The sequence below is a fragment of the Teleopsis dalmanni genome, chromosome 1 (genome assembly GCF_002237135.1).
Source record: "Teleopsis dalmanni isolate 2A chromosome 1, ASM223713v2, whole genome shotgun sequence".
Lineage (NCBI taxonomy): Eukaryota > Metazoa > Arthropoda > Insecta > Diptera > Diopsidae > Teleopsis > Teleopsis dalmanni.
In genome coordinates, this window is record NC_051846.1 from 32,951,090 (window position 1) to 32,971,206 (window position 20,117).

The following is a 20,117-nucleotide window of genomic DNA, read 5'->3' on the forward strand; positions in this document are numbered from 1 at the left end:
CGCAGTTAAAAGAAAACATCCACAAGTTTTACGTTCAGTTGTTTTTGAAACGTCATATGAAGATGTTTGTTTGAGTGCAGCTGTACGAGGCGGTCTTTATTGCTGTACAATTTGTCTGATTTGTTGCTTTTTTTTGTATTTGACTTGTAACTGGAATTTAAATATATTTTATTTAAAAAATATTAAAGAATTTATAGCCGTTCGTGTCATATTGTATTTTTAATAATTAAACAAAATTTAAAAGTGCGGAAAGAAGCTATTGCTATTGTAAAGAAAAGAAATAAAATTTGTTTAGTGAAATTTAAAAAGTGTTAACGTATCAAATTTAAGCTCTACACCAAATTGCTTATAAAAAGTGTAAATTAGCAGAAAAGTTGTTCGCATAAAAAAAATTTACCGCAAAAATGCCAAATTTACCAGAACTCAGCATTGAACAAAATCTCGCCCTCCAGCAGGTGAGTTGCAATCCACATTGACATTTGAGTGGACATTTTTTTATGAAAGAATGGAAAATGATTATGGGAATCTAATGGATTTTGTTTCGTTCTTTTTAAAATTGGTTGGAACGTAGTTTAGTGTATTGTTTGTTTATTAGTAAAATTTGAATATTTATTTGAAAATTATTTTCGTTTCTTTTCCTAAATCAAGTTTTATTAAAAGTAATTAAAATGTTTGCATACTAATTATGTGCTTAGAATAGTTCAAAGAATACAAATAAGATTTCCTCTCTAATAAAATTTTTTTTAAAAATTTATATTAATTGTTAGTAAAATAATTGAAAGTATAATTTGTTTATATATAAACATATATCTGGCAATATTATTTATTTTCTTAATGTCTGCTATTGTTAATAATTTTGTATTTAAACTCTACAAAATTGAATCGAAAAATATTTCCCAATAGTAGAAACAGTTTTGATTAGTCCACTGAAGTGGCTCGTAGTTCCTCGAGATCGAAACCTTACTAGGTACTATAAGGACATGGTGAACTGCTGACTCTGAATGCCGCGCATAGAGCAATTTTTTAGCAATCAGTAATATTAAACCAAGTAATATATTGGATATATAGCAGCATTATATAAAATAGACGGTATAGGCTCATAAAACAATATTCAAAACATTTGAAAATAGAATAATTTTTATACAGCGATCTTGAAAACGATTTGAACTTATGGTAGTGAATTTTGGAGAACTGTGACAAACTCTATATCGGAGATATTACAACGATGTTTTACTAATACATAGTTTCACAGACTAAATGAAGAAAAAGGTCAACACTGAAAGTCAGTACAATAAAAGAAGAAATATAAAATAAATCATAGAATATAGTTATATATTTGGGTAAAGAAATCATCGAAATGTCTTAATCCTGCTAAGAGATCCTTGTCTTCATCGTTAACATCCTAGTGTAGTCTCTTTCACTAAAGCCACTAAATAACAACAAATTACATGCTAAAAAAAGAGTTGAAACCGGTTTTACAATGTATTTGGTTATCGTATTGCTGTCCATCAAAACTGAAATTCATTGCACATTGTCACGCAATAACTAAGGAGTTCTTAGAGATTTCAGTTGGTGATGTAGTTACGGAAGTTGTGAACATTTCGCTCTGCTGAGGGACGTCTCAGCCTCCCTCAGACCTCCCTGCTCCTACAAGTTAACAACATCTGTTCAATCAAAGAGTTTGACAGCGAAAAATTGACACTTTGGTTTTCGTTGTTATTCTATTGTATGTTAGCAAACGCCTTTAACATATGGTATATAAATTGTATGAATTTTGTATTGAAAATGGCACTTAATGTTACATATTTGCCGAAATATACTATAATTTCCACTGGCTTCGTTAGATCAGTTAACTTACTTGAGATTCAAATAATTCAAGCAATCTCAAGTAAGTTAACTGGTCTAATGATGCCAGTGGAAACATACTATTAACTACAATAGTCAAAGCCAAGGCTGTACACCCAATATGCGATCGCGGGCCAATACAAATTACTGTACAGATTGGAGGGTCGCAGAAACAAAAACATTCGTATATAGTTGTTATTATAAATACGGTTATAATGTTAAATTCAGTTTTGTTACTTTATCAATTTAAATTCATTTATTTGGTATACTATAAAAATGAAAAATTTCTGTAATTGTAGTAGATTAAATATGTCGCGGGCCGTACTTTGGACAGCCCTGGTCTAAACAAAGCATTAGTAAACTAATCTAACCTATATGATTTTTTTTAACTTTCCTAGTGTAGTATTGATAATATTATAATAATATATTCTTTGAATAAAATAATTTTTAAATATAAATAAAATAAGTTGTAGTGGCACAATAGAAAAAAAATTAATTTCAAGTTTAAATCAAGTATAAAATAAAGAAAAAAAAGATATTAAATATTATCGCTAATATTTAATGACTGAAACTCTTTATTAACATCTGGTTTTGTTAATGCAAATTGAATAAAATAGAAACTTCTGTTGTCAGCGGAAAAAAAATAAACCTCCTGTGGATTCCTAAAAGCTTTTTTTTATTTCATAACACTTGGTTTTGCAATAAATACCAATCGATTCTTAACACTAAATTGAGTAAGACATAATATAATCAATTACTTCTTTAATATAATTATTGATTTGAATACATTTATTCCTTATACAACCTTAATTACTTCAATAGAAAGATAGAAAATATTAAAATTCTGAGGTCATTCTTTTGTCGTACTTTCTGCTTTATTTCCTTCTGTGATGCGGATATCTGACGCATCGTCTTTGTTTGAAATGTAATTTCGTATTGAAAATTATCCACCATTCAATTGCGGTTATCTCATACAACTGCATCTTCAATAATATATATATGTATTTATATCTGTGCACATATAAATATATTGCGTTTCAAATTTATTACACTATTTTTCCTTACTAATGAACTGCAACTAGAGCGCAAGTCTCGTCATCATGTCACATATAAACATCACATAAAGTACCAAAATGCTTGACATCTGCATTTTCTATCTAAATGCAAAAGACTATATTTTACAAAGAAAAAATATGAAACTATTTAAAATTTTGTTAAATATGAACATATTTACATTAATACAATGTGGTCAAAATGAACTGCAACTATAGTTTTCTTGACCACTATCGTATATGTTGGGGAATTTTAGGGCATTTGGAAACTTCCTAACCCTACACGCAAATTCCAATGAGAATTTGTGTTATTCTATACATAGCTTTTGCTTTGGTGTTTTCTTAAAAATTTTTAATTTTTTTTTTTGATTATTCTTTAATAAATCTAACTTAGACGAGAAATAGTGATCTTATAAAGCCTAAGCTTAGACGAGGAGTACAAGTGCTGTTGGATCAGTTGAACATAGATACACGTCAAGTCCATTGTAGAATTAAATCTTTGTACAAATCTTTACTTAATTTTAATTAGGAGTGGCATGAATGTAATTCTTTATAGTATGTTTCCACTGCTTACTTAGTAAGCGTAACTTACTCAATAAATTTCATTAACCATACAAAGAGTTGCCGTGCTTTTTAACTTACTTAAAAATAAAGTAAGAAAAATTAGACCAAAAATGTCGAAAGCAACCCTTTAAAATAAATTTTCCATAAGGGAAATTACCAAAATTTGAGCTGTAAACAAACGTACTGAGAAAATGAGTATTTATTAAAATATTTGTTATTATTAATTAAATATATGTAATCGATTTATAAAATTTATTTATTATATATATGAATGATTTAAAATATCAATTACATATATAATTTTTTGTGTTATATATTATTAAGGACGTGTGCATTCTAAATGCATTTTAAAATGAGGCATTGTAAATGAGGGAAATTCTACGTTGTGTCGATAATATAGTGATGTGTCGATACGTGTTGATAAATGGTTAAATGTGTGCAGTACAAAAAATCCCAAAAAACTTCCCATTTGGTTTAGCATCAACTTAGCCTAACTCGCACACGTCCTAAGTACAATTTTTCTGAACAAACAGAAGCTCTCTTAAAACTTTTAAAGAGCTTTCTAACACATAAAAGCTTTGTCACATGGAATAAGCAACTTATATCAATAGAAACGACAAAATCTTAAACTTACTTAAGTAACTTAGTAAGCAGTGAATATGTGGTATTACATTTTTTAATGTTACGAGTTTTTTTGTCGAAAGTGACGCGTCTTATGACGAAAATAAACTATTTAAAAGTTAGAAGGGTTCGAATAGAAAATGAAAAGACAACAACAACAAAAATTTTAGTTAATTTATTAAAGTTTGGCTTTGTGTGGTATTACATCATTTTGTAGTTAATATGTAAATCATAATGAACCTTAAAATTGTTTTCGTTTTTTTTTCGTTAGGGCTTGTTTTTGTTAATTTTCACACTATGTAACTTTGAAGTACTTGAAGAAAATGTATCCACGCCTGCGCATAAATCTTAAGTATCTGCAAAATGTACTTATTTTTTGTTACTTAAGCACATATTTTTAGTTACTTAAAAAATTCAGAACAATCTGCAGTTTGCCTAAACACGTGAACATTACGAAATTCAGGTAACACTTCGGAAAGACTTTAAGCTGATGTTTGCAAAAGGTCGTCTTTAGTTCGTCTACCATAACTGACTAATTTATTTTGTTGTTTTTTCTGATTATAGCAATTTTCGTGGTTTAAAAAATGCATTTAACTTAATTTTATGTTTAAAATAAATTAATTTTTTATGACGTTGCATTTTGTGTTCATTGTGTTTAGTCTTTATGCTTTTGCATATCGCAACGCAGTCAAGTACATTAAAGCCAAGTGCCTTGACAAATAAAATTTGACTTGGCAATTTTCCATGCCATTTAAATGAAATATCTACGAAAATTCGTAACTAAAATTATAATTTTTATGCACAAAATAAGCCTGCATAGCTCGAAATTTCTGCGTATCTATAATTGTACGCAATTTGTTGGGGCGCAGATATAACAAATACAATAGATAGAAGATATATTAAGTAACAATAAACAAAAATTATAAATAATCCATTTAATGGATTTATTTCTGCCCATTTATTCTCTTTTCTTCATATTTATTCATATAAAAAAATATATTAAATTATCGTTTATTATCGCACAAAAATTGGCCCAAACTGCATAATTTCGTCAAACTTGCAAGTTTGTTGACCAAGAAAATGACAAAGAAAAGGTCTTTGGTCTATGATATGTAAATCGAAACACACGCGTTTGCTTTCTTGTTTAAACTGATAATTGGCCCTGATTGGGGCCGCATTAAAATAACAACACATAACAAATTATTTTTACTAAACTAGTTCGGAAAAATATGTGACAATAGTCTTCAAAAACTTGTTAAAGGAAATGTTCGAAATTGACAAACTCTCAACTGAAAGACCAACCAATACTATATTGTTGTAGTTACTGTTGTTATAATATTGAGAAGGTGTTGAAATATTATGCACACCACATATAATATTTATTATGTATTTGAGGAGAGGTATGGAGGTATGTATGTTATAGTAAACAATTATTTCTCTACTAAATTAAACGTAAAATATTATTGATTTTCTTTCATTGTAATTTTTATTTACACTTTGACCATCGGTTCTCTTGTTCCATTTTATTAATCCACAAAAAAGGTTTTCCTTAATAAATTACCTTAAAAATATATTTTCGCTCTATGCAATCCAATCTTATAGATTTCAAAAACAAATGCCTCGTATGCAATTGTCAAAACTTGTCACATTTTTTGGATCATTTGATATATGGTTGGACACGATACTAATTTCTTGGACACACCCATTTGACAGCGGATTTCAAAAGAAACAGCTATTAAATTTCAAATTCATTAATAACGCTAGAAAGAGAATTCTCTCAGATGCAATTGTCAAAAATTATCACATATTTTTGATCATTTGATATATAGTTGGACACTATATATAGCACACCCATTTGACAACGGATTCTAATAGAGACAGCTATTACAATTTAAATTCATTAGTGATGCTAGAAAGAGAAATGGCTCGTATGCAATTGTCAAAAATTTTCATAAATTTTTGATTATTTATATATAATTGGACAGGGTACAGATGTCTTGGGCATACCTATTTGATAGCGGGTTTTAATAAAGAAAGCTATTTTCAACAACTACTTCCATATGTCAATATGGCTTAGTTTTAATTTTCTAAATTATATCTACGAAATTATATGTAATTCTAAATAGTTTTAAATGCTACTACTAATGGTAAAATAATTGGCAGTATTTAATGAGTTTAGCTCATATTAGACTAAGTATTCTTGTATCGAAGAGCTGGACGATTCTATCTGTAAATTATATTTTAACACTTGCTACCTTAACATCCGTGTATATATCCGAATTTCTTACATATTATGAAGCTTTCACCAGTTTTCCTAAAACTATATTATAGTATGATTTAAGTTTGTCTAACGTAATTGTGTCCACTTTACCAAACACTATTTAGGTATAAAGTAAGATTGACCTTATTATCTGTTCAGATTTTGTTTTTGTTGCCCATTCTCGTGCTCCATATAGTCCCAAAATTTTTATCTTCAAAGTCCAATAATACGAATATACCGCTGTGGAATTAATTACTGAGAATATTAAAATATATCAAAGTTAATTGCTAAATCTTAGCTTTTGAGAAATCGGAAGCTTAGCCTTTGTGTGTGAGAAGAATAAATTTTTAATTATTTTGTGATAATATTCCTTTTCCTCCATGCAGTGAGAGAGTTAACATATATATGGGTTCAGTACACAAGTACAATGAAAATTTTGGATCACTCCAAAAAATCGAAGATTAAAAATACAAAACTTTTTACTTACGTATTCTCTATAATATAAATAATTAATAAAAAGTAACCACTTCAATTGATGTTTTGCAAATTTATTGTTGTTTGACCAACATAAGTACGGCATTGAATCAAGTTTTTAAGAAACGTGAATTTCAGTTTTAGTGGGCTTAGAGTTTGAACCCTAATCTTTGTTGTCCAAAAAATAATGTACCAACAATAAAATTCGAAATGTATTTGTTGTCCAAAAATTATATACCAGCAGTTAAGTTCAAAATATATTCGCTGTCCAAAAATTATATACGAGCAATTAAGTTCAAAATGTACCTATTGTCCAAAAATTATATATGAGCAATTAAGTCCAAAATATATTTCGAAACATTTCTTCTGATGATGGATATTTGATAGCTTATACTTGAAACAGCTATATTGGTCAGCTTAAAAAATCAATTAATTATATTATGCAAAAATTGTTATTTTCAAATCTATGATTATACAATTTTCGTTCCTTTTCGTACTTTTTGGAACTCAAGTCACAACTTGAACCAAAACTTGTCCAACCATCATACTATGTTTCAACTGTTTTGTCTACAAATACTTTTTTATCCATTAAAATTTTTATTTAATTTAAGTATCTATTTGCAAAACTTTTTATGTTCTCACGTATAAGTATTTATCTTCTTTAATTCTTTTTATGAGCCTTCACGTATTGTGTAATTTTTAAGTTATTAAAAGCAACTTGTTTTTTTTTGGCTATAAAAAACGTCGGTCAAAATAACAATGTAGAAGACAAGAAACATCTGTCTAATTTAGAATTTATTTCTAAATTTTAATTAATGAATTTTTTGACATAAACTTGATTTAGTGCACTGTTTTCTAAGACTCTTCATATAGTGTCTAAAACAGGTATTTAAAGTTTGTTAGGATGTGTCAAGGAGATCAATCCATTTGCTTGTTTATTCCGCCTGTATTTCTTTGTTGACTTGTTACTTTGTTGCTCTTCTTATTTGACTTTAAAGCAAAGAAATGAAATTTTATACAAAGCCATCTCGAAATCATCTAAAAATTTGTTTAGAATAAGCGAAAATAGTAATCCATACTAGGTATATGACTAACTGATACATACCTATATTGTTAAAGATGGTCGAATATGCGTTAACTCTATTTTGATTAAAAGTATTTATTAAGAGTTTATCAACTGTGTAAAATAGTGATTAAGTATAACTCTCGAAAGAAAAACGTCTGTCTCATAGAGGTATCCTTACTCAGTTAAAATTAAAGTATAGTCCCGTACGAAACAGTTACTTGTCGGCCTAAAAACTTCTACTTCTAATGTGAGCCTCAATTACAGTTTTACTTTTCAACTCGATTATTAAATGAGTTTCAATAAAGATCCATCTCCGCCCTTATTTCTACTTTATTCCCAAGAACTCTTTTTCTTCTTCTTGAGTATAAAAATTTTGGGTTTTAAACTAATTGTTTAAAGTCAAGAAATTCACGTATATGCTGTATAGGTTTATGCAACGAAAGTAACGCCAGTTGGATAAAAAAAACCTTGCCCAGGGAGACATGTATCTCATGTGTTCCCATCCTAAAACGATAAGCATTCGATTGGATAATGCTTTTCTGTTCAGTTACAAAGTGAACAATTGTCTGTTATAGATGATATATAATGATATGATATATAAATGATGTTAAATGTAAATCTATAGAGATCGAATAATTATTACCATACAAGGATCAAAACATGGTTTTTATTTTTTCTGAATAAAAAAGTGTGGTATTATAACCAGGTATTATATATTAATACAGAAAATATGTCCAGTGTTGAAGAAATATATGTTATATATCTTACATATCTTATTTATCTGAAACTAACATAGGTCTAAGCAGATTTTACATTTTACTATAGTATCTCTGTACTCACTGTTCACCGGTTAAATATTTGTTGAAGAGATTATTCTTCCTTATAATTATAGAAAATAGTTGAGGCTGTTGGCAGAATATCAGATGAACATGGCTTACATTACAACCTCAGCAAGATTGGTCTGTTTAGGGCAATAAAATGTTGCTCTGATGAAAAGCAGAGGACATATTTTTTATATGCTGTGTGACTATCTGATTTTGATCTGTGACAAAAGAAAAATACTAAAAGTTAATAAAAGGTTTAACTAACGGCTATCTATACTCTAGAAATGAGTGGTATTCTTATTAGGTGAAATTTTAGTCTTTATTCTCGAGAAGCTGAGTATCTTTTGTTCAGTTATGGATTAGGTATTTAGCAGAACCAAATTTATATTTTTTTTATTTAAAGCTTATTGTTTATTTTGTTGTGTTTTATAGTTAAAAACTTTTATTGTGTTTATTTTCGTAAAAAGTTGTGTATTTTTATATACTTATACTCGTATACGTACCCTTAAGTAATGAATTGCAAAATTAAATTGCCGCCTTTAAATCAGTTTCAAGTAATTACTTGATTACTCATTACTCATAAAATCGTTGTAAATATTTAATGATTAATCAAAAATGTTTAGATTTTTTTATTCTAACAATAATTTTATATTATTAATGAAACTATTTTTTTCTAAATATATTTTATGTGTAGTCAGCGTAATTAAATATGATGCAGATGTTTATCAATTTTGTCTTTGTGTTGAATGAAATTTCAACTAAATAAAATAATAAATAAATAAAAAGAACAATCAATTTTAGCTTTTGATTCTTAATTCAAGCAAAATATTTATAATATAAATATAGATTTATGTACACATTAAGTATTATGACGTCAAACGTTAGTAAAAAGTTTTTAATCTGAGTAATTCGGCTGAAATATATGTGAATTATAATTGAAACAGCATGGATAATGTCTTAGCATATTAAGAATATATTTAACTGCATTAATTAAAAATTTTTGAACGTCAATATTTTCTTACGAAATATACAACCTTTTTAAACAATTTTTAAAAATTTTTAATAATATTTTTATATTTTTTGTATAAATATATATGTTTATACATAACGTATATGGTTTATCTATCATATTTTTTTTATATATTTAATTACATAAATTTTTTTTTGGATGACTGCTTTGACTATTGCTAAATACAGATCATTAGTGGTCTTTAAAATAACTCAATACTTTATTTGTACGTATATAATTTTTATAAACTAGAAAAGCCAGATTTACAGCTTTGAACCTCTTGATATTTTGAAGTATTTTAAATTAAAATTTCTATTCAAAAGAAATTCAATACTTACAGTGAGTTTTATTAGAAATAATTACTTATATCTTAATGATTACTTAATGAAATGACTTAATGAAATATTATAATAAAAGTGCTTTAAAGCAGCACAGATATGCTATTTCCTGTTTTCATTTTAAAAGTCGTTCATATGGTACATATGCTATACCAATGAATATATTCTTGACCTTATTGAAATTATTTGTGCCAATAATAAACTCATAGTGCTGACATAGTATCATCGCCAAAGCCATTTTTCAATATTTTGAATATTATACAGTTTCAAATACACACAAACTCTGTGTTCTAACCAGTACTGCAGCCAGGTGGGGATAAATGGCCTTAACAATATAATACACAGAAAAGACACTATAAAAACAGTGGCAAAAAAAAGTATTTTCCGGCAAACCTTGGTGCAATCCTAACTACACCAGTGGTTCCAAAATTTTGAAATGTAAAAAACACATTACAAACACACTGTTATACTTGTTGCTCATTTGTTCGACCCATTTAAACTAAGCATCCCTCCTGCTGCCCGATAGTTAATCCTATGCGCCCATAGGATAGTGCCACCAATACTCAAAAAAAACTGTACTCGATCAATGTAATATAGCGAGTGTAATTTTGAGATAATCTTTAGTTACGAATCATATTCTGTAAACGAATTTTAGGTTTTAAAAAATATATGCAATATATATTAATTAAATACAGTAAACTCTGGGTATAAAGAAAGATGTCATCACAAAACCTTTCGTTATATTGAATAGATTTTATATATAACACTCCTTATTTAGTGAAAACGTTTTGGGTATGTCTGTTATTAACAGTTGTCATTTAGAGACTACGTTATCGAATGTTTGTTAATTCGAGTGTCCACTGTAATAAATAATAAATTTTCAGCATAACTATAGTACCTGTAGGACGCAATCAAGGAACTTTTTCTCTTGCATTATTTAATTTTTATTTCGTTATTAAGATCGCCTCTAAACGCTTTCCACCTTAATGGAGTGTTTGTTAAAGGGAGTGTCTACTGTAGCAAATAATAAATGTTCAGCATAACTAACATATTATACCTGTAAAACGTAATAAAGGAACTTTTTCTCTTGCATTATTTAATTTTTATTTCTTTATTAAAATCGCCTCTAAACGCTTTCCACCTTAACGGGGTGTCTGTTAAACCGAGTGTTTACTGTAACAAATAATAAGTTTTAAGTATAATTACTACACGTGTAAGGCGTATTCTCTCTCAAGCAATTTTTTCTCTTGCATTATTTAATTTTTTTTTTCGTGAATATGTTAACATCGCCTGTGCAGGCTTTCCACGTTATTAAACTTTATGAGGCAACTCTTTTAATTTATGTCGGAATGTCATGGTCTGAATTCTGGTACAAATATTCAGTTTCTTCTCATTAATAATTTTTAATCAATTTGTTTCGGAAAATTTGGTTTAGAGATCATATAATAAAATTTTCAAATTTCTAGTACCTCATATTGTAGGAATATTTCGCAACCAACCATATAAATAGTTATCAGTTTATGCTTTCCCATTTCTTACTTAACTTAAAACGTCATTACTTAGTACTTTGAGAATTTTGCTTCAAATTTTTCAAATTAACAAATAAAATTCTAAATATATAATTATTTGAAATTACAAAATACAATTTTTTATTTCTTTAGTGACAATTAATTGACTCATTTTATATACCATATATTCATTTACTTAATAGTCGTCTTTTTATTGCATATATTATATGCAAGAGTATTTATTTATATCTTTTTTTGCACTTTAAACTCATGTACCAAAAATTTTTCTAAGTCATAGAAAGTTGTTGATATCTCTATATGTTATATATGCTGTGGTGGCACCTTTCGAAATCGCAGTTAATAGTCTGTGACGTCACATGTTTAATGAGCAATAAAAAATTTGAGTGCCACGTTTGTTATTTTTGGTAATTATCTTAATACACAATTTTGGATTTCAAGTACGAGTTCATTAAATCAAAATAAAATCAAAATTATTTAAAACGGTGTAAATTAACAAAATACAAAAAAAAAAAACAAAAACAAAACTAAAACTAAATAAAAACGCACCTCTAATATGGGGTTAATTATTCGTTACCTTGAGGTTTTATATATGCCAAATCATATTTATGGGGTTTTTATTCTTTCGAAGAGAGAGTCTTATAACACTACTAACATTTTTATATTCATATTTAAGCCATTTTCTATGCTTCGTGCAATTTTGTGTTAAAATCCGAAGCTTTCTTTATTCCAAAAGCTATTAAATATATTATAATTTACGAGTTGAATTGTACTTAAATTATTTGTAATTACAGGCAAATTATATTCAACATTACTTATATTTACATTAGATGATTAGATGATTAATGCCATAAGATATTATAATGTTCGTTTTTAAAACTAAATTAGTCAGCAAATATTCAAACTAGTGTGTGTAGTATATTTAGTATATGGGATTATATTTGATATAAAAATAATTGATATACCTAAGAGCAATATTACTTAACATTAGATAAAAGCAATATATTATATATTACAATATAAAATATTCGAACTCATTTACTAATGAGTTAAACCAAATTATTTAAATAATATTAATTTGATTATCATAATTCATAAAGAATTATTAAACTAATTTTTAACGTTCGTTTTGACTAAAGTAAATAAGTTCCTTATACAAACAATATATATATTATTTTCAATCTGGGCTTCGAACCGAAAATTTTTCTATTCTGATTTTTGTTCCGGTTTAAAACACAAAAAAATATATCGGTTCGGTTCCGGTTTTCGCTCCAGCAAAAATATTGGTTTTTTTAGTTCTCGGCTCGGTTTCGGTTCGATTTCAGTTCAAAGCCCTGTTTTCAATAGTGAGGTGTTTATTGAACAGTAGCAAATTACAACAACAAATCTTTTTATTATTTTCGATTAATTAAAATTTTGCATGACCAAATAAATGTATCGAGTATTGCCAAATACCCATCACCAGTGGTCCGTTCCGTTTTTTTTTTAGCCAAAAATACATAAATAAAGCGATTTATTCTGCCTGGTTTTCAAAATAAAAAAAAAATAAAATACTTTTTGATTAGAATATATATAGTATATGTAGTATCTATATACTTCATTTTTAATTTTCAGGAAAAATATAATTTGACAAGTATGAGTAGTTGACTATTAAATAGGAACTCCAAAAATATTATTTCCCTAGTCCAACGATAGGTTTAGTGCATCACAAAAAGACTATTGGATATGTGAAAAATATGTGAGGTGGGAAATAATTTAAACCAAAAATATTGAGGTATTAAAATATATCGTCGTTTTGAAAAGTTATATATTAGTTATTAAATCTTATGTACATTTTTCTTTTTCCACAATATTATTTTATGATTATTTATAGTTCATTATAGTTATTTATAGATGTAGCTCTCATCTTAAGCTCACAATTTTTAGCTACCTTAACTCTACATAAAAGATATATATTAATATTATCCTTAAAACGTATGCAAAAGTTGAAATAAACCATGTATGACTATAACCCAATACGTTATTTGTGAGGGGCTTTGATAAATAATATAAGTAATATAAGTAATTCAATTGATAAGTAATAAATCAATTGAATTCTACAATGATGTTCCTTCTGTGCGTATTTGCTTTCTTAAGGAAACCGATCATAATAACGCATTTGTTTTCATCAAGAATATATATTTCGCTTCGCAATAAATATATAAAAAATATGTTGCATTATTAATTTTACTTCCTCAGTTACTGAAAATGCTTAATAGTAACACAAATATGCTACTTTGAAGTACCTTTTTTTTCTATATTAGCTTTATTAAAGTATATGAATGAAATATTTATTAGAAGAAGTTGAGGACTTTGGGTTCTAATTTGTTTTAATATATGTAAGCATATTTCAATATTGCATACAATACTAGGTTTTGAGGTCAAAAGTTAATAGTACATATTACAGTAGTTAAAAAATTGGATGAGTTTTTATAATTATTTTTCTATCTTGATTTATTTTTTATTTTGCTCATATCTTATCTCCGCAAATGAATCAACAAATTAGGAAAAACACCACAAAACTAGTTTTGATACGACTAGAAACTGAGAACGAAATCTAAGTCACTGGCTCAGGGCCGAGCAAATAAAAGCAGGTTTCATGTTCAATTGTGAAGTTCAGGGACTCGAGTTTATAAATAAAAAAAATTTTAGTTTTAGAAACTTTATCTTGTATATTAAAATATTTTTTATTTTTATAAAAAATTAACGTTTGCTTTAAAATTAATGAGCTTTCTTTTTTTTTAGCATTAATTTTAGTATAAAAAATATTTGACAAATTTTGTTAAAATTGATTATATGATTAACTTTCAAAACCTTTTACCATTTATAAAAAAAGTTAATTAAAATCATTAAATAATAGTAAAACGTGTTTTCTTCATTTTATAATTTATAATTTTGAAATTTATACTTTATAACCTAAGTTAAAGCGCAGATATGCTTATTATATATTATTAGTATGTCAGGTTCTAATTAAATTAGAGTATATAATTGTAGCAAAATTGTGCTAACATTTCTTTAAGTCTTATTTTATTTCCTATTACTATATATATTTGAACTATATATATATATATATACTAAAATAATATTCTTGACAATTAAAGTTTTAATAATAAAGTTTTGTTAAAACTTTGATACCTCTCATACTAAGCATTGAATCCAATGCAAATATATTTAAATTAATTATATATATATTATATATATATTTAATTAATTTAAATTGATGAAATTAAAATAATAATAAAATAATATAAATTAATTATTTCAGTACAAATTTTATCTGCATTAATTAAAAAAAAAATGCATTTGCAAAGTATCTTCCATTAACTCTATTAGTAAACGTACAAATGACCGATTTGTAGACAGATAGAAACCCAGACGGATGGATATCTTACAATAAAATATTTAGATACGCGTATATTCAAATGTACTATTTAGGACAGCTTATAGTACTCGATATTTATCGGATAATTTTTGATCACTAGTCGGGATAAACCTCTTGTCGGATGTTCATCAAGATGTTTCAAAACATGGTTAGTTTGAAGGTAGTCTATATAAATATGACTCTTTGTTCAACATCATAAGAAAGTCAAATACTGCCAGTTTGCATAATCTTGTTAGTCAACTCACATCATGTGACATCATGAGGTATGTATGGTCCTACTTAAACCACAATTCTTCTGGTATCCATATTTGAGGTCAAAATAAAATTGGTAATCATATAACTGCATTGAAGATTTGTGTCACAGGCTTATCATTTTCAGGAAGTATGTGCCCTGAAACCTCCCCACCAACTTCTACACTAAACAATGATGTTTTGTGGATGCAGTTGTGACATTGTTGTTGTTGACGCATACACCAAGCATCACTGAGATAAGATAAAATGTAACTATTTTTATAATATGTTTTTACAATTATAACATGTTCAGCGGTTGCTAAACGGTTAATGTTGTAAAATGAAAAACCTTAAGCAAAACATATTATATCTTACATGACAGTTCTGTTTAACATATGTTACTGCCAAATATTCTGCCAAATTAGCACTGTTTCAAAATAAATTTTGAACTTTTGACTTGGCTTTCCACTTTTGTTAATCAGTTTATAAACAACATAATCTGAAAACAAGTAAATAGTATCAGATGACTGCATTGCTTTTCTTCTTCATAAAATTAAATCAAATTTTTGAATAGTGTTTCTTCTATCGAGAAACTGTACTATAAGTATTTATTGCACTAATTTATATTCGGCGCTACCAATGTTATTCTTTTAAGTTTGTTCTTTTGCAACTCGCTTGCAAATAAACTATTTTAAAATGAGGTATAAACTACTGATAAATACAATAATAATATGCTAATATTAGTTTACTTGTTACAAGTCTGTGACATAGTGTATATTATCATCTTATATGTTAAATAACACTCTGACCTTACTATTTTTATATATTATAATGATTAATTAACATATTGTATTAAATTAATTTAATTTATGCGAACATCTGAGTAATTCAATTATTGAACTTTGTACACATTTTCTATGACAAAGCCTAGCTTAAAATGGGTTAATAATTGCGAGTTTATTTATTATACAAAGTGTGTTTATATTGTTGTTGTCTTTTAAATAGTAAGATCTATAGTACTTTTATTTTATTTTTATCTTTTATTTAAATTACAGTAGCTATTTATGTAAATTTTCATAAACAAGACTTGAAATATTGAATTACTATAAAATCGATACTTCAGATTAAATCAAAATATTGTTTTAATTAATATGTAGTAGATTGTGAGTTGTTTATACAGAACTGTAATGCAAAACAATAATTATACAGATTACACAAGATGTAATATGATTCATTTTACTTTGCATACTTGTAGCCATAGCCCTTTTGCCAGTCTTATTAAGTTGTTTGAATAAAATAAAGTATAATAGAAGATAATTTATAATTGAGATACGTTGTATTTTAAAGTTATAAATGGTCATATATAATACAATATATAAGTAATAATATATAATAATAATATATAATATTTTAAAGAAAGTAGAGTATAACTTAACCTCTTTGGCGAATATAAAGCCGGTTTAGCTGCAAGTTTAGCAAAACTAGAAAAAATCTGGAGATATTGGATGAGTGTTTTTGATAAAAAAAACCTTATGTGTAATATTCAGATTGATTAGGCTACACATCAATAAAAGAATGACCAATTATATGCTTGAATCAGTTCGATTATAACAACTTAAAAATTTTAAGACGGAACATTTTTGTTTAAATCTGTAAGATGCTTCAAATATTTAGAAGTTGTATTCTCAAAGTCTAAAGTGTAATAAAATATCAAACAGATGTTATTTTTCCAACAATAAAGGTACAAAACTGCCGGATTGGCAATTAATTCCTAGCATTCCTAGGATTATCCAAACTGCATCTGGATAGGCTGTTATTTTTCGTGATATGATAACCTTCAGTTATAAATAACCTCAAAAATTATTTAATATAAAATTCTATTCTAAAAGTAAACCATTCCGTATACGATACACTCACCTATGACTCTTAAAAGTTATATCAATTTGTTCACCTTTCTTTATTGATTTTTACTGTATGTGGAAAGCATCGAAAGCCAAAATATTTTATACATTATCTGGCACTAACCACATAAAGATATTCTTACTAGAGACGGAGTATTATAAATATATACATTCTAGTTCTGCTCTTAATACGAAATGATAGTCTGAACTAAGTTGTTGAAGAACGTATTGCAGCTCTACTTCTAATACCAATCAGATGCTCTACCCTTAGTTGAGACGTATCACAACATTTTTTGCCATTTCCTCAATCTAAATATATTCGATACAATAATTTGACTTATTACTTTATAGATCACTTCCTAGTATGAAATCAATTTTCATAACTTTAGATTAGAATTGAATTATCGGCCTCTCATTCAAGTAGGAATTATATACTCATTACTTAGACTGGTTTTATCTAATTGTATAAAACTGATTCGATCTTAAATGATGGTTTATACATAACATGTACCAATTTAGGCTTGAAGAACTGTTCAACGATACAATGTGAATAGTAATATTATGTGTTTTGTAAAAACGCCAAGTATTTACTGATTTCGGAAAGTTATGTACATTATTGATGGCCACATATTTAAATAAATCTTAAAAGAATAATAATACAGCTCTCGAACAAATGCTGGATTAAAAAATATCTGGTAAGACTCATTTGGAAACGATTTAAAGAGGATAAACATCCAAAACTATAAGGTGAAGACACTAGGATGAAATTGAGATTAATAATGAAAAAACTTTGAGCTACAAGATTGTGACACTATGAAAGTAGATTTTTCTAAGTTTTATCCAAAAATAAGCCTTTTAATTCATATTTTAAACATTTATTTCTCAACTTCTATCTTGCAGAATAAAATTTCTGTTGCTCAAGAATGTAATTCAAACGTGAGACGTAACATATTCTTCATTAATCTTATTATATACTTTTTCGATAATTTTTTTCCCATATTAACCACACAATCACTTATGTAGAGCAGAGTTGATGCTACTAACAGGCCATCTGACAGGTCGCCAAAAAAAACAGGATTAGAAATATAGAAATATCTCGATCTCTCGATGTCTCATATATTGGTTCTGGTTAGAAATATATGAGACATCAAGTAATTTTTTTTGTAATTGTAATTATTATAATCTCGCTTAGGATAACAATACTAGCAATACTAGAGCTTAACATCATAAAATCTTTAACGGATAATATCTAGAGTAACTAGAGTGTCTTCTAGTTGGTTAGAATCGATTGTTAACACAAAAGTACCATCAAGGCCACAGTGTTGAACTTTATTGGGAGTCAATAACTTGTTTATTGATTTTTCTACTTTTAATCTTTTTTAGTGAAATCTATGGTTTGCTATGTGTATAGCATATAGTGTTTTTACTTTTTTTATCTTCTAAGAACACAACTATTTTCTCTTAAGCTATTAATAAGCTATAAAGCTTGTTATTAAAAAGTTTTGTCACCTAATCAATTAATGCAACTTATATTTAATAACATAAATAAATTATGACGTTTTTACTACTCGTATTAAATGATTTGTTCTTGAAGTCTATGAGTGTGCGATATTAATAAGTAAGGTTCTTGATATGCTCTAAACAAGTTACGAGTAGTAATTATATATTACCTATATATTTCAATACAAGAAGAGTGAGTAGGTTTTTATTCTCTTATTTAAAAGCTCAAACTGATTTACTAAAATGTTCTTTACATTTATTACATTTATTTTCTTCCGACTATTTACGTATATATCCTTTAAAATACTTGTATCTTTCTTTTATCTATTTGATTTCCCTTATTTATTCTTTGTATTTTACTTTAAAGATCTATATAGTAACACTTCCACTACAAATTGTGTATATCCTTTCTAATATTTGTAGAATAGACTCATTTTATCACAGATATTTTCAGTCTTTTGTGGACTACAGTTTGTGGAATGCCCGTTCTAATTTAGGTATCATGTCTCTGAAACTCGCGATAACCTTAAGAGTCTCAGATTAAAAAATATTATATTCTCTTGTCCAATTATTTCCTCTCTAAAGCATAATCTTTGTACTTACTATATATATTTTTATCGAATTTAATCTTGAATTATTTAACATCTGTTTACTGATTACAGTACATATCAGTTAAATTGTACCACTCAATGTTCATTTTTAACAATTATTTTGATGTCAGAACAATCAATATTTTGTTCTATGGTTTATTCTCTAACATTAAATTGCGTACTGATTATAATATTTATTTATTTTTATATATCTTATCTGCAATCTTTGTATTGAAACAAACAATTATTATGGGTTCAACTGCACTAAACGTAATTATTTATGCACCACAAAGGCGATAATGGAAATCAAATTCCATAGCAAAAATAAAAATACTAGAGTGTTTGGAATAATAAATTGTTAATACGTATTAATACGTATATATGTGAATTATATCATATTGATTGATCTGCGCTTTGTATACAAATATATATTATCAAGGGAATTCAGAGTTGAAACTGTACATAAATCTACATAAATTCCTATTAAGATTACATTTATAGCTACGAGTATTATTTTGCACATTTTTCTTGTTTTTTTTTTTTGAGAATTATCTCTGGATTAAGGTACAATGTATATTATATATTATATTATATTATTATATATTTTATTATATTTATTTAATACACTGCAGCCATATGAAGATAAGAAAGAATTGAAACCTATTAATAAGAGCATCATTTTCTTCTTATCATATATGGATTTGATGGATTTATTTGATAGATTCAATATTACATCTCTTGCAAAAAAATCAATACTACATTCTAAGATTAAATTCGCAAAATCATTCACTAAAGCAATTAAGACAGACAGAAAAAACAGTTTCAAGTTAAACTGATCAAATATTTCAAAATCTCAATTAAATAATAAATAATTATTTAATTATAGGTCAGAGTA

At 26.9% G+C, this 20,117-nt stretch overlaps 1 protein-coding gene across 1 annotated transcript in view; it reads left to right on the plus strand.

Moving 5' to 3' along the window:
- The first annotated feature begins 221 nt into the window (after window positions 1–221).
- LOC119673260 (SEC14-like protein 2) overlaps window positions 222–20,117 on the plus strand; it is a 29,321-nt gene continuing 9,425 nt past the window's right edge. Inside the window, exon 1 of the mRNA XM_038084554.1 lies at window positions 222–455. Coding sequence (XP_037940482.1) covers window positions 405–455 — 51 coding nt within the window. The 5' untranslated portion in view covers window positions 222–404. The remainder of the gene's footprint in view (window positions 456–20,117) is intronic.